Source organism: Caretta caretta, chromosome 11 (assembly GCF_965140235.1).
Source record: "Caretta caretta isolate rCarCar2 chromosome 11, rCarCar1.hap1, whole genome shotgun sequence".
Taxonomy (NCBI): domain Eukaryota; kingdom Metazoa; phylum Chordata; order Testudines; family Cheloniidae; genus Caretta; species Caretta caretta.
This window is the reverse complement of record NC_134216.1, coordinates 79,824,935-79,839,729: the sequence shown is the minus strand read 5'-3', so window position 1 is coordinate 79,839,729 and position 14,795 is coordinate 79,824,935. Positions and strand designations below refer to the sequence as shown.

Here is a 14,795-nt window from a genome sequence, read left to right as displayed (position 1 = left end):
ATGGAATGAATTTTGTTATGTGCACCAATATGGAGGTGAGGTGTGACACATCACCTTCATATTGGTGCACATAACTAAATTCATGTGGTGGGGGTGGGGCCAAGGGGTTTGGAGTGTGGGAGGGGGCTCAGGGCTGGGGCAGAGGTTTGGGGTGCAGGGGGTGAGGGCTCTGGCTGGGTTGCGGTCTATGAGGTGGGGCTGGGGATGAGGGGTTTGGGGTGCAGGAAGGGACTCTGGGACTACAGCGGGGAGAGAGGACTCCCCACAGCTCTCTCTCCCCGCAGCAACACGTGGGCTGGGGGGAAGAGGCACATCTCCCCACCGGGTCAGCTCCGGGGCTGGGGCCGCAGGATAGCACAAGCAGGTCTGGGATGGGACTGGGTTCAGGCCGAGGGAGGGGCACCATGGCAGGTCCAGGCCAGGGCTGGGTCCAGGCTGGGCCATGCCGGCTGCAGCTGGGTTGAGGCCGGGCTGCCCCAGCTGGGTTCAGGCCACAGTAGGGGTGCCCCGGGCAGTCCAAGCGCCCTGGCCGAGTTGGGGCCATGGGAGGAGTGCCCCGGCCGCGGCAAGTCCGGGCTGCCCCAGCCGCAGCAGGTTGGGGGCCAGGCTACGTTGAGGCCGGGAGAGGAGCACCCCTCCCCTGGCCCCCGGGCGAGTTCCCTGAGTGCCTGCCTGGTGATAAGAAGGCTGCTGCACAGCCACACAGCTTACAGGGAACTTAGATTGTAAGTGATTATAAGTATTAGGGCATAAAAGTCAGAACTGGTTACAATAGAAATCAAAAGATAACACTGCAGTCTAATTCCTAAACTTTACCAAGCTAAATGAGATTTGAAGCAAACATCATTCTCACCACACCAGATACTGCAGCCAGTTCTTAATTCACAGGCTGGATTTCCTTTCAGCCTGGGACCACTCCCCTTTAGTTCAGTGTTCTCCAGGTATTCCTTGATCTTCTGAGCAGAGCAACATAAGGTGGAGAGGTGAGGTGGCCTGAGGCATTTCCCCCCGCCCTTCTTATAATCTAACCCTCTGTACTGGAAAAGTCTTTGCTGGGTCATGGGGTCAGGCAGTTCCATGACATACATGAGCTGCCAGATGTCCTTCAGGTGAATTGTAAATTTCTTGTTTACAGCTGGTGAATTTCCAATTAAGCAGGTAATGACTCTTTAGCACCCTGCTGGTGTGAAGTCTCTGAAAAACTAGTTTGAGCCTGCTTTTCTAACTTTGTAACATGTTAAAGTAAAATCATTGTTATCGATTAGAGTCTCGTAACCTTACATACAAAGTTGCCACACATATTTTACCAGGCTAATAATGTCCAGCTGATTATGAGTTTTCAAATGATACTGCACAAGGCATGCTTTGTACAAAATATATCATAACCATATAAAAGTGGTGAACATGGGGTACAGTGTGTCACATCCACTACTTAGTATGGTCTTCCTAGGGGTTTCAGCTTCTCAATCAAATCAGTTCCTGGACTATCACATCCAACTGAGTTTTATCAGTTTTAGGGCTTCCAGTCTCTTTCAGTCACCTGGCTGTTTTCTTGGAGGCAACCTGGTGTGGGGTTGTCACCCCTTTGCTACCTCAGGCCTTTCCACCTCTGTTTCCGTCTCTGTAATGTGCCCTTTATAGCAGGTCTTGTTTTCTCTACTGGTTGCAGCTGTGGGTGCCTGCCTCCATGATTGGCTGTTCTGGCAGCTGCTTGAGAGTGAGATCAAGCTGCTTGCTTGTAAAGAGGAGACTTTCCTGCCCCCTCCCCATGTTCAGTGGGGGGTCTGTAAACCCCATTACTGAGCACCAGGAACAAGACTAATATCTTGCTCTTACGCAGGAGTATTAAATAAAACCAGTACTGGCTCAGGATAAACGAGAAGCAAAATACAACATTTCAAAACCAGTACTGAGAGGTTGGAAGGGACAATGGAAATTAACATGGGTTTCACCTGCAAATTTTTTAGTGAAACCTGAATGTTTTTGTGCAGTCTTTGTTTTTGCAGCAAACCATTAATTACTCACAGATCCTTAATTTTCTGTATGAGATTTGTAGCCCACAGGATTATTTTGCTAGCTATTATATCCTACTAATCCAGCCAGTCGTATCAAATAATATGCTTCTCTTTCTGAATTAATCCATTTCATTCTTATATTTTATCAGTATAAATCCCTATGAATTTAGGATGTGTTGAAGTATATGATATGTGTTTCCTAATAATTATACATAGAATAAGTTTTGCTGAAATGCAAGAAGTTTACGGCCTGTATCCAGTAAGATCCACGAGATAGCTAAAAGTATAATCAGTTAAGAGTAAGTCAGCATAAAAGCTGGCAATGTTTGGCACAGATAGGAATAGTCCCTGAACTTTGGGGAACCAAAGGGAGGAACTATACAAAACACTGAACAGGTTCATCCAGTGTCTGCAACCAGCTGGTATCCGCAGGGCACACCACAAACCAGGAAGTCTCCAAGAGAGCCTAGGTTGGCAGTCTGGGGAGTGAGATAATCCTTATTAATATATATTAATATATATTAATATAGAGTAAGTGTCATAATCCACTAACCTATAGGATAAGGGCACCCATACATTTCTTAGGGTACGGAAATAAGTTTGGTTGGGCCTGAATTACACAGTGTCAGGATCCTATAAAATACCTTGTAAGGATATCATAGAAAGCTCTTTTAGTCTTTAGCTCTTTCTTTTCTGTGTTCTCCTATATTCTATAGACTATCTTTCTATCTACCTATTATTCTATCTTCTATCACGCTACCAGCTCAGCTTGTGTAGTATAGTATAACTACTCAGCATTCCTAACTATTGGGGAAGCCAGCACCATCGTGTTATCAGGCACGCCAGGAGTAAGGCTGGTCCTTCACCTCCTATTACCGGGTCCTCAAGGAAGGGTGTGGGTATGTTAAGTTAAGGTACTTATGATAGAAATGTTACCACCAGGAGTTTTGGAATTCTTTTACTGTTTTGCAGTCATAAGTTTCATAGCATTTATTATGCTTTTGTTAATCTCAATAAAGTTTTTATCAATTTGGTATTGTCCTCAGTGTAAGTGTTTTTGCCAAGCACCCTGAGAGTCCTCTCCCGATATAGAACTCTTTGAGTTCTCAGACCCTGTAGTCTGAATTGGAAAAGAACCTATATATAAATTTTCTGGTCGGATGTGATCAGTGGCGAGCCATAACAAATAACCCATAAAATTCTGGTCAACAGAATTCTAACATGCCAAGTATCTGACTTATATTATACATGCAGGTGCTGTGCACAAACATTACACTAAACATGAGTCATTGCCAGAGCAGGAACCAAAATCTTCCTCCTTGTCCTTCCACTGTATGCTCTCATATTGAATAATGGACATATTTCCCCTGTCTGGAAAGACTTAGAGCAGTGCAGAGTCCAAGCGGAAGTCCCCAGTTATGTTGCCTCATTATCACAGAGTAGGGGTGATGTATCTGGGGTGGGAAAGACTGATCCACTCTTCCCCAAAACAAACCATACATTGCACATCCCAAATCCTGAGTCATACCCTAGCAATCCCATTTCCACCGCATTTACCAGAGCTAAGCTCTCACTTCCTAGTCCTCCCTCTCAGTCATCCCTTGTATTGAACTGATTACAGTTACACCCAAAGGAAAAGCAATAGCGCCCGGCAGGAGGTATAATACACTGTGATGCAGGCAAGCTATCCTCAAGGAGTGTTTATTCTGAGGCGGTTCTCAGATTTGATCCCCTCTTTGTGATGCTGACATATTTCTATGTCATTTTCTTTCTTGTTTTCCTCACAGAACTTGTCCTCCAGAGTCATCCTGGACCATGGTACCTTGTCGGACATTTTAAAAGTCACATACGATTCTTTCTGCCATGGCAAAAAACCCACCATGGATGGCATGAGAGGGGAATGTAGTGATGTCAAGATCCATGACGAGGTAGGAGAGCCCTAGGGTGACCAGATGTCCTGGTTTTATAGGGACAGTCCCGATTTTGGGGTCTTTTTCTTATATAGGCTCCTATTCCCCACCCCGACCCCCTGTGCCAATGTTTCACATTTGCTGTCTGGTCGCCCTAGAGAGCTCTGGCTCAGTCCTTTCTGTAACCTTAGTTTCTCGCAGAAAGATCAGGAGCAATACTCAGGTCCTAGAGCTCCAAGGGAACACAGGATCCTGAGTGCAGAGTCCCTGTATGTTCTTTACATAGCAGAACCCAATCCACTGCCCCCCTCTCCACGGTCAGGTGAAGTTAGGGTTGAGGTTACCTGTCACATCAGGAGGGAGAATCAGAAAATCAAGACTTCTTTTCTTTTCTGCAAAAATTTCTTGGCAAACCAGAAACATCTCCTGCAAATCCTGAACCCCTCCCAGGATCGGGCCCTGAATGGCAGTTGAGGAAGGAACTGCCTTCACAATGCGATCTGTCAGCGCTGGCTGGGAATTCTCCAGCCACATGTTCATTTGATAGAAAATGTCGCTTCTGCAAAATCAACATGTTTCCATTGATTTTACAGAGTTGTTTTTTTGTTTGTTTGTTTCCAACTGGGGAAAACTGAAAACTAAATACTTTGTTTTGGGTTGGATTGACCTGAACCAAAAATTTCAGTTTGTTGAATCAAACCAAAATGTTTCATTTCGGGTCAGTTAGACACTAATGTGTAACAGGAAAAGGAGTACTTGTGGCACCTTAGAGACTAACCAATTTATTTGAGCATAAGCTTCCATGAGCTACAGCTCACTTCATCGGATGCATACTGTGGAAAGTACAGAAGACATTTTTATACACACAAACCAAAAAAATGGGTGATTATCACTACAAAAGGTTTTCTCTCCCCCCACCCCACTCTCCTGCTGGTAATAGCGTATGTAAAGTGATCACTCTCCTTACAATGTGTATGATAATCAAGGTGGACCATTTCCAGCACAAATCCAGGTTTTCTCCCCTCCCCGAACACCTCTCCCCCCCCCAAAAAAAACCACTCTCCTGTTGGTAATAGCTTATCTAAAGTGATCACTCTCCTTACAATGTGTATGATAATCAAGGTGGGCCATTTCTAATGTGTGTCTACATGAGATGTTTCATGGGTGCCTCATGCCTCCATTGTCCCCTAGGGACTGGATTCTCTGGCTAGACTTCATCTCCTCCCATGCACCGTGGCCTTGCCACTTAATATGGTGCATCATGGGAATTCCATGGCAGCAGTGTATCATGAGAAATGTAGTCCAACCCAGGAGCCGGGCCCATAGAGGAGGATGGGGGCATGGGGCACCTGCAATACCCCATGGCAGCTTAGTGGACACTATTTAATGTCAAACTGACCTGACACAAAGTGTTTCAACCCTTCTGGACCAGGCATTTTTTTCTTTGAACTTCTAAATTTTTGTGGAGGGGGGGAGGGGGTTTGATATTTTGACTTTTTTCATGATTCAGGACAAAAACAAATGTTGAAACAGAAGCATTTCCCGTAGGATGAAAGTTCCAATGTTTGACCATCTCTACTGTGTTCTAGTGAGAGATTTGTAAAGGGACCCCACAGACCCGATTCCAGAAATTTCCTGTCTCCTGGAGGGGACATTTCAGGACAGAGGCAAATTTAGGTTAGGGCTGGTAGCCTGAGCACCTTGACCATGATGCTTTCCTAGAAAACAGTCCCATAACCTGGTTCCTTCACCTCCTTCCAGGTTACCTTCCGGGTGAAAGTTACAGCAAAGGAGTGCATTGAAAACACGTTCTTTACCATCCGGCCCCTGGGCTTCACAGACACACTCACTGTGGAACTGGTCAGCCGGTGCAACTGTGACTGTGATGAGCGACCCAGCCGCACTGACTGCAGTGGGAATGGTACAATCGTGTGTGGCACGTGCAGGTAAACGATCTGAGTAACATCATGCCACAGAACCCGGGGTCCGAGGGCTCCTCAGGAGCTTGGGGATCACTGGGAATGGGCAGCTTTCCAAGCACCAGGCCAGCTGATGGCTGTACTGGCATTCGTGGTGATGCTGGGACAGTCTTTGTGCACAGGGACCATGAAATCCACAAAGTGTGAGGCACAGACACTTACTTCAGTCAATCTAATGTGCCCACTTCTTTTCTTCCCTTGAGAACTTTTAGCAGGTTGGTTTTATTTTCAGTGACTGGGGAATGTCACAGTGACAGGACACAGTTAATGGGCCAAGTTCTGCCTGTCAGGATGTCCTGTAGGGGTCAAGGGATAGCAAACAGATCAAAGCCGATTACCTAGCAAATAAACAAAAATGCAAACTAAGCCTAAAATACTAGAAAGACTGGATATGAATTAGCAAATTCTCACCCTGGCTGATGATACAAGCAGGTTGGCAGATTCTTAAGGCCCAAGCTGACTTTGCTTTGCAGCTTGGAATCCCCAGGTGTTTCATACACAGACGAGAAATCCCTTTAGCCTGGGTCCAGCACTTCCCCCACTTCAGTCTTTGTTCCTCAGATGTTTCCAGGAGTCTTCTTGTGTAGGAAGTGAAAATCAACCGAGGATGTCACTCCCTGCCTTACAGAGCTTTAGCATATGGCGGGAACCCTTTGTCCCAAATTCAGTTTGTGGAAAAACACTGACATCCCAACATGGAGTCAGAGTCCTGTGGCCTCGTCACATGCCCTTGCATACCTTGCTGAGTCATAGCATCCGTTAGTTACAGGCTATCGGGAGTGTTCAAACAGGAGGGTTAAGTTCTTCCAGGGTCCATTGTCTTTGCTGATGAGCCATCAGCACTGTCTGGCTTCTTCTTTGTTGTACCAGAAAGGCTAATTGTGGGTGTCACCCAGAGTAAGCAGGATTGAAATACAGATCCATAGTCAATATTCCTAACTTTAGATACAAAAGTGATACATGCATAGAAACAGGATAATCATATTCAGCAAATCATAACTTTTCCAATGACACCTCACATGACCCATCTTGCACAAAATGTATCATAATTATGCCATAATCATATCATAATTATATCACTATGAAGAATACGGGGTGCCGTGGTCACAGGGATGAACAATGGAAAACCAAGGGGGCTTCAGGGGCTCAGCATCTCTGGGAACCTTGGCACAAGCTGTTTGTGTTGCTGTGGATGGTCTGACCAAGGTCATGGTTTCCATCCCGTTCCACCTGCCTCTGACCCTGATTTCTGGGTTCCTCTCCTCTCACACCAGGTGCAAGCCAAGCCACACTGGGAAGAACTGCGAGTGCGAAACAAAAGGCAAAACCAGCAAGGAGCTGGAAGGGAGCTGTCGGAAGGACAATGCCTCAGTCATCTGCTCGGGCCTGGGGGACTGCGTGTGTGGGCAGTGCACCTGCCACACCAGCGACACGCCCAACAAGCAGATCTACGGGACCTTCTGCGAGTGCGACAACATGAATTGCGAGGTCCATAATGGCCACTTGTGCGGCGGCGAAGGTGAGTGACGGCTCCGTGGTCTGACTCAGCCCCTTCCCTTCCTGTCCTATGGCCACTGTTCCAATGGCTACCTGCTCCAGGACACTGACTGCAGGCCCCTGCTGTGCACTCACACGTCAGTGAATTATTCTTAGCAGACCAACTCCTGAGTTAGACCCGGGCCTTATCCCAGAGAAACAGCCGGGTTAGTCTCACTCGGAGCCTCCGTACTAGCCTGCCGCGTGCCCTGGATCGCCATCTCGTGGAGCTGTAAAGGCAAGACAGCCCATTTCCCAGTGCTTTGCAAGCACAATCGCCTGACGGGAGTGCAGCGACGGCTGTGCGGGCAGCATGCTCCGTGTCCTGGGGCAGGCTAATATTGCAATGGGAACATCCTCCAAATGCTTCTTTCCACTCCACATGTTCCCTCACTGTCCTCACAAGTTCTCCACGAGGCCGTTCCTTAAACACCCAGGGCTTGGTGTGCTCGAACAAGGGATGTGTTGTGAGAAGCTAGCAAGAGAGCCCTAATGTCCGGCCTCTTTCTCTTCCCTCTGAACTTCCCACCCCCGCTGTGGCCCTGCGGGGACTAGCTAAATTGGAGTGCTCCACTGGAGAAGGAAGCCGCATGCTTCCAGGGTGTCCCGTAGTTATGCTGATACAGCCCACGCTACCCAGGTCACGAAGTGAGATGCCTTAGAAATGTGCCTGCTGCATGGTGGGAAGGAGGTGTGGAGCCCCTACCCGGAAGTCCATGTCACGCTAGGGTCCCGCAGGACCCTGCTTGGGAAGGTTTTCTGCCTCTGATACAGGTGGGCTGAGCCCTGCTGAGCGAATCAGTGCTTGCAGGTTAAGCCTTCTGATTCCAGGAAGGAAGGGCCCCTGGTGCAGGGCTTAAAATCAGCCAGAGCTGCCTGGAGCAGAGCTCTGATAAATATTTTCAAGCCCACAGGCCTGAAGCCCCAAGCTCTGCAACTCCCCACAGAGTGGAAACTCTGAGCCCCGACGCTGAAGCCCCAAGCCCCAGTGCACCCACAAAGCTGAAGCCCCAGGTGCCGGTGCGCCCCACCGAGCTGATGTCCCAAGCCCTGGCACATCCCGCGGGGCAGAAGCCCCGAGCCCTGGCGCTTCCCACGGAGCTGAAGCCCCAAGCTCTGGGGCTCCAGGAAATACTCTGGCAATTTAAGCCCTGCCCATTTAGAAGAAGGGACGAGTTCTGAGCCTGTCAGTGCTGAGACAGGTGAGGATGAAAATCCAGGCTGGCAAAGGCCAGGCTGGTGAAGGAATCCATATCTCTCACATGATCAGCCCCTAGATTCTTCTGTTACTGTAGAGGTTCATAGCTCCCGGTGGCCCCACCCAGACACCTGCCTACAGGATTTGTCCCAGAGCAGCTGTATTGACTCTAAAATCTCTGCTCGCCCCCCAGAGCGAGGGCGCTGCGACTGTGGGGAGTGCAAATGCAATGCTGGCTTCGAAGGCAGCGCTTGCCAGTGCAAGAAGTCTACCGACGGCTGCGTGAACATCCAGGGAAACGTGTGCAGCGGCCGTGGGTACTGCCAGTGCAATACATGCCAGTGTAAGCCAGGCTACCAGCCCCCGTTCTGTGAGGAATGCCCTGGCTGCCCTTCGCCGTGCGCCCGACACATGTAAGTGACCTGCGGAAGCGCCCGAGCCAGGCTTGTGTTCGGAAGCCTGGCTGCTCCCCGTGCTCTCGTCTCCCCTGGCCGGAGCAGGTGCCGGGAGCCCAGGGGCGCAGCGCGGGGGCAGTTCCTTCTCACATCGAAGGTGGCTGTTTCTGTTCTAGCCTGGAAAGCTTGGGCTAACGGCCACTTCGGGCCCATAGGTGTGGGGTGGAGGCAGAAGAACCTGCCTCTCCAGCTGCCCTTGGCCTGTGAGTGCCCCCAGCAACTCTGCCCCCCATGAGGCTTCTGTGGTCCGTGGAACCCCGGTCACAGACAGCCCCCTCCTCCCCGCCATCAGTCTGCCACGCCCTGCCCCTGTGTGTCTGATTCACTGCTAACCAGTCCCAAGCGTAAGGCCAGAAGGGAGCACCGGGTTGTCTGGTCTGACTCCCGCATGTCACTGGCCCGCAGCACCACCGGGCGCCCGCACACTGCACCCAGCAGCTCATGGACGACCACAGTGCGACAGCCCACAGGAGACGAGTCTCTAATGTGCCCCCGGCAGAGAACGGGGGGCCAAGGCACACCAGGTTCACACTGCTCTCTTCGGCTGTGTTGGTTCGTGAGGCAGCTGCTGGGTACGTGCGTTACACCCGGATAATCCTGGCCAGTGACGCACACGCCACGCTGTAGAGGAAGGCAAAGCCCCCAAGGTCACTGCCCGTCGGAGCTGGGGAATATTCCTTCCCACCCCACACACAGGTCCCTCCATCCCTGAGCTGCGGCCAGCCTATTGTCCGAGACATGCGCCTCCTTGTCTGTCTTCTAGCTCCTGTGTGGAGTGCAAGGCGTTTGAGAGCGGCCCGTTTCAGAAGAACTGCACAACCGCGTGTCTGAACATCGTCGAAAACGGTTTGTTGACAGGCGGCCGGCAGTGCCGGGAGAAGGACTCGGAGAATTGCTGGATTTCCTATCTTATGAGACAGGAGGATGGGGAGGACAAGTACTCCTTTCAAGTCAATGCCAAGAAAGGTACTGGAATCTCGACCCACACCCCTCTCTGTACTCCGTAAGGGGGGGCGGGTTTCACTCCAGAGCCAGCCTGCCAAACCCAGAAGAGGTTACAGCGCCCCCTACAGGCGCAGCAGGAGGGGAATTTTCAAACAGAAAGAAAGTATGGGGGATTTTGCTTCATTCAAAATAACGATGCCACGAGAAACACGCCCCGTCCTTGCCGGTGGGGAGTCCCCTGCCCCCGTCCCAGAGCAGCGCCCCCCCCATGGTGGGAGGGGAAGAAGGCTGTCACCCTGACAGAGAACATTCTGGAGGCGGGCATGGCTCGTGCTGGTACAGAGGAGCCCCCAGCCACAGCCAGCGCTGGGTCCCTCGGTGAGCGCAGACAGGCCTTGATGGCCCCTTCCCTTTCCTCCCGCCAGGTTCTGAATCCTCCTCCCTTCCTCCCCTGTTCTGTCTTTCCTGCCAAGTCCTGCTCCTCGCCGGACGCAAGCCACAATGCCCTCCCCTCCCGCCCCCGGAAAGCGGGTCAGGCAGTGCCGGCGGGGTGCTGCAGACAGGCCCCCAGAATGCCAGTGGGGTAACAGCAACCAGCCTGCAGATCTAGCAGCTGAATGGCTGCACCCTGCTGCCCGTGCCAGGCGCCTGGTGCTGTGGCTGCTGCCATGATTTGGCGGCGTACAGCGCACGGTAGCTGCCATAGAACGGCCCCCGTCAGGCTCGGTGTGTGGCCCGCTCTCATCACACACTGCTGGAGGCGGCAGATGCCCTTCCATGTCGCCAGCCTGCCTGCGGGCAGCAGGGCTGAACGCTCAGTCCCGTGAGGCGACTCCTGGGCTCTCTCTGATCCCCAGAGTGTCCGCAGCCCCCGAACATCGCTGCAATCGTGGGCGGCACCATCGCGGGCGTGGCCCTGATTGGGCTGCTGCTCCTGGTGATGTGGCGGCTGTTGATGGAGGTGTTCGACCGCAGGGAGTACAGCAGGTTCGAGAAGGAGAAGTTGAAGGCCAAGTGGAACGAGGTGAGCTGGCTCTGCCTTTCCCGTAGCACCCCACAGACAGCCGCCCTGCTCCGCCTGCCCTGCCTGATCCCCAGAGCTGGTTGGAGCCCTGCCAGCCTGACGGGTGTCTGTTCTTAGTTGTGGGGCGGCTGGCTCTGGGGAGGAGGCCTCAGGCCCTCTTGCAATCGTGCAGGTGTGGGAAATAACTGGGTACAGGCCACTGCCAAGTGGTTCCCTGGCTGGTGTCCTGTACCCTCCCCAAACACAGCACCAGGGCCAGCGGCTCCTTTACATCCCCAGGCTGGGGGTGTGGAGATAACAGACAGAGATGCTGAGGGGCTCTCCTGGTTTGGGTGCAAGATGGGGTGGACTTTCCCTTCTGCAGTGCGGGAGACATAGGGGGGCCCAGAGACTTACCCAAAGCAGGTTTATCTGGGGGCCCCTGGCTAGCTCAGATATCTCCCATTGGACTTTGCTGCTGCCACTCATGTCCAGGATTGGTCTCATGGCAGGAAGGAGGAAATGCCCATGCAGCCCTCACCTGAAATCATCAGCACATGGCTGGTGTGGGGGCCTGAAAAGTTAAAAGTTGCTGAAGTGAATTGTATCGCCTCTCCACTGGCTGCCCGCTCCCTCTGGGAGGGACAGCCACCTGGCCATGCCAGGCTCTTTACAGTCCAGAAGCTCACACCTGGGCCAATGCTTCTGCACCTGAGCGTGAGTATTGGAGGGCTGGAGCGGCGTGTCCGCCTCATGGCGCAGGAGCGATGGCTCACCTGTCACCACGCTGTGGGGAGAAAGCTCCCCGTGCCTGGGGGAGGACCACACGTGAGCAGCCCCTCTTCCCTCAGTTTGTAATGTTCGCTCGATCCGATCCTTAGCCAGCTGGGTGAACTGAGGCTCTGTTTCTGGACGATCCAGGCAGCACTCACAATGTACCTGTCTGGTATTTCTTCCCAGGGTGACAATCCCCTTTTCCAGAGTGCTACCACCACTGTCATGAACCCCAGATTCAATGGAGAATGACGTGGAGCTACCCTGCAAGCCTGGGAAGGCTCAACTGTTAAACCAAGAAATACCAAACTAAGGGCACCAGCATTTTATTCTCTAAGCAGAGATCTGCCGTACGCTGTTCCCTTCTTCCATGACGCTGCCAGTGACGGGCGGGCTTTGTCCGGCGGGCAGTGTTGTGCGGTCTCTTCTCCAGCAGTCTCTTCCCTCTGCGTGGCTCCTGCAAGCTGTGTTCATAGGGCTGTGAGAAGGCAGCCGTGCAAGCTTTGATTGGTGGGATTATTGTCAGTTTGCATTAGCGTGGGCGCCTGGAAAACAATCCCACCATCTGTCTTAACTCACGCTGCACATAGGTGCCATGCACTGGCACCAGTTGCTGTTAGAGCTTGAACCGAGCCTGCATTGTTACTCGTTTTCAACGTACAACCAGTATTGATCTTCGCTTGGCATTCTGCCAGAGGCCACCTTCTTTCTGGCCTAAAGCCCTCTGCTCAAAGGCTGCGGTCACTCCAATTCCCTGTCCAGCTGTGCTGTGCTCGGCTACGGGACTACTGCAGGTCTTGTCGAAAATGCTAAAATCATTCGGGGGTCAGGCCACGTGCTGGTCTCCGGAGCAGTAAACCTGCAGTGAGGAGGGCGGTGGCCATAGGGGTGGGTGGATCATAGAATCATAGAATATCAGGGTTGGAAGGGACCTCAGGAGGTCATCTAGTCCAACCCCCTGCTCGAAGCAGGACCAATTCCCAGTTAAATCATCCCAGCCAGGGCTTTGTCAAGCCTGACCGTAAAAACCTCTAAGGAAGGAGATTCTACCACCTCCCTAGGTAACGCATTCCAGTGTTTCACCACCCTCTTAGTGAAAAAGTTTTTTCCTAATATCCAATCTAAACCTCCCCCACTGCAACTTGAGACCATTACTCCTCGTTCTGTCATCTGCTACCACTGAGAACAGTCTAGAGCCATCCTCTTTGGAACCCCCTTTCAGGTAGTTGGAAGCAGCTATCAAATCCCCCCTCATTCTTCTCTTCTGCAGGCTAAACAATCCCAGCTCCCTCAGCCTCTCCTCATAACTCATGTGTTCCAGACCCCTAATCATTTTTGTTGCCCTTCGCTGGATTCTCCCCAATTTATCCACATCCTTCTTGGATGCTGGTGGCCGGAAAGAGGGAGCCGTCGGGGACGTGCCCCACAGCTTCCTAAATCATTGCCCTCTTGCTCGGACCCTTCGGAGTGGGCCTGCAGCCCTGGCTGCCCCGTAACCCTTGGGGTCTGAGCCTTCTCCGTGATGGGTTAGTGGCAAGGAAACAACTGTTCAGAAGCAGCAGTCAGATTTCCACGCTCACTTCATCCCCTCTCACAAGGCGTCTCCTCCCCTTGACAGCGCGCCAGTCGGACACACGCAGCCCAGGAGAAAGCGACAGGCGCATCCCAGGGCTTTCTCGGAGCTAGCTGGAAGTGGTGCATTGAATGACTAATTCTTGCTTCAGAGGGTCATGCCTCTAAAAGTCTGTATGACTCTAGAACGGGAGTGGGGGGTGGCTTTTTGGCCTGAGGGCCACATCGGGGTATGAAATTGTTTGGCAAGCCATGAATGCTAATGAAATTGGGGGTAGGGTTGCAGGAGGGGGTGAGGGCTCCGGCTGGGGGTGTGGGCTCTGGGGTGGGGCTGGGGATGAGGGGTTTGGGGTGCAGGAGGGGGCTGCAGGCTGGGACCAATAGATTCAGAGGGCGAGAGGGGGATCAGGGATGGGGCAGGTTGTTGGGGTACGAGGGGTGAGGGCTCTGGCTGGGGGTGCAGGGCTTGGGGTACAAAAGGGGGCTCTGGGCTGGGTTCGAGGGGTTTGGAGGGCAGGAGGGGGATCAGGGCTGGGGAAGGGGGTTGTGGTATGGGGAGGTGAAACCACTGGCTGGGAGTGCAGGCTCTGAGGTGGGGCTGGGGATGAGGGGTTTGGGGTGTAGGAGGGGGCTCTGGGCTGGGACTGAGGGGTTCAGAGGGGGATCAGGGCTGGGGCAGGGGATTGGGGCGGGGGGGGGGGGGGTCAGGGATACAGGCTCCAGGCAGCATGTACCACAAGCAGCTCCTGGGAGCATGTCGCCCCTTCGGCTCCGAGGCACGGCCAGGCGGCTCTGCACCATGCCCCGTCTGCAGGGGCCACCCCTGCAGTGCCCATTGGCCAGGAACCACAGCCAGTGGGAGCTGCGGCAGACGGGGCAGGGTGCAGAGCCGCCTGGCCGTGCCTCCACAAAGTACGTAGGAGCCGGAGGGGGGGTCAGGCCGGCTGCTTCCTGGGCAGGGCCGGCTCTAGGTTTTTTGCCGCCCCCAAGCTGAGGTGGGGCTGGGGCTCGCAGGCGGCGCTGGAAGCGGCGGGAGTGGCGTCCCCTTCTCCCAGCGCCTGCGGGGGCTTCCCCCCTCCCCCGCCCGGCCGCGCAGAGAAGCCCCCAATATACGGGGTGGCACAAGGCAGCGCAGCAGCCAGGGCGCAGATGAGACGGCAGGACTCGCCCTCTCCTCCCCAGGTAGCGGCTGGGCCCTGGCAGCTCAGCATCCCGGGTCTGGGGCTTCCCCTTCCTGCTGTGGCCGGGGGCATGGCGCCCTCGCCCCGTCTCCGAGAGCGCCGCTGCCCCGAAAGAAAAGCGTGGCCGGAACGCCGCCCCTGGAAACATGCCGCCCGCAGCACGTGCTTGCTTTGCTAGTGCCTCATGCCAGTCCCGTTCCTGGGAGCTGAGGGCCAGATTAAATGGT

The 14,795-nt window shown here is 53.1% G+C and overlaps 1 protein-coding gene across 4 annotated transcripts in view; it reads left to right on the top strand.

Annotated features, from left to right (window-relative positions):
* ITGB2 (integrin subunit beta 2) overlaps nucleotides 1–13,680 on the top strand; it is a 50,929-nt gene extending 37,249 nt beyond the window's left edge. For all 4 annotated transcript variants that reach the window (XM_048869020.2, XM_048869022.2, XM_048869023.2 and 1 more), the window contains exons 10-16: nucleotides 3,803–3,943; nucleotides 5,687–5,871; nucleotides 7,179–7,423; nucleotides 8,832–9,051; nucleotides 9,857–10,059; nucleotides 10,896–11,062; nucleotides 12,002–13,680. In XM_048869020.2, the coding sequence (XP_048724977.2) occupies nucleotides 3,803–3,943; nucleotides 5,687–5,871; nucleotides 7,179–7,423; nucleotides 8,832–9,051; nucleotides 9,857–10,059; nucleotides 10,896–11,062; nucleotides 12,002–12,067 (1,227 nt within the window). In that variant the 3' untranslated portion in view covers nucleotides 12,068–13,680. The remainder of the gene's footprint in view (nucleotides 1–3,802; nucleotides 3,944–5,686; nucleotides 5,872–7,178; nucleotides 7,424–8,831; nucleotides 9,052–9,856; nucleotides 10,060–10,895; nucleotides 11,063–12,001) is intronic.
* The last annotated feature ends 1,115 nt before the right edge of the window (nucleotides 13,681–14,795 follow it).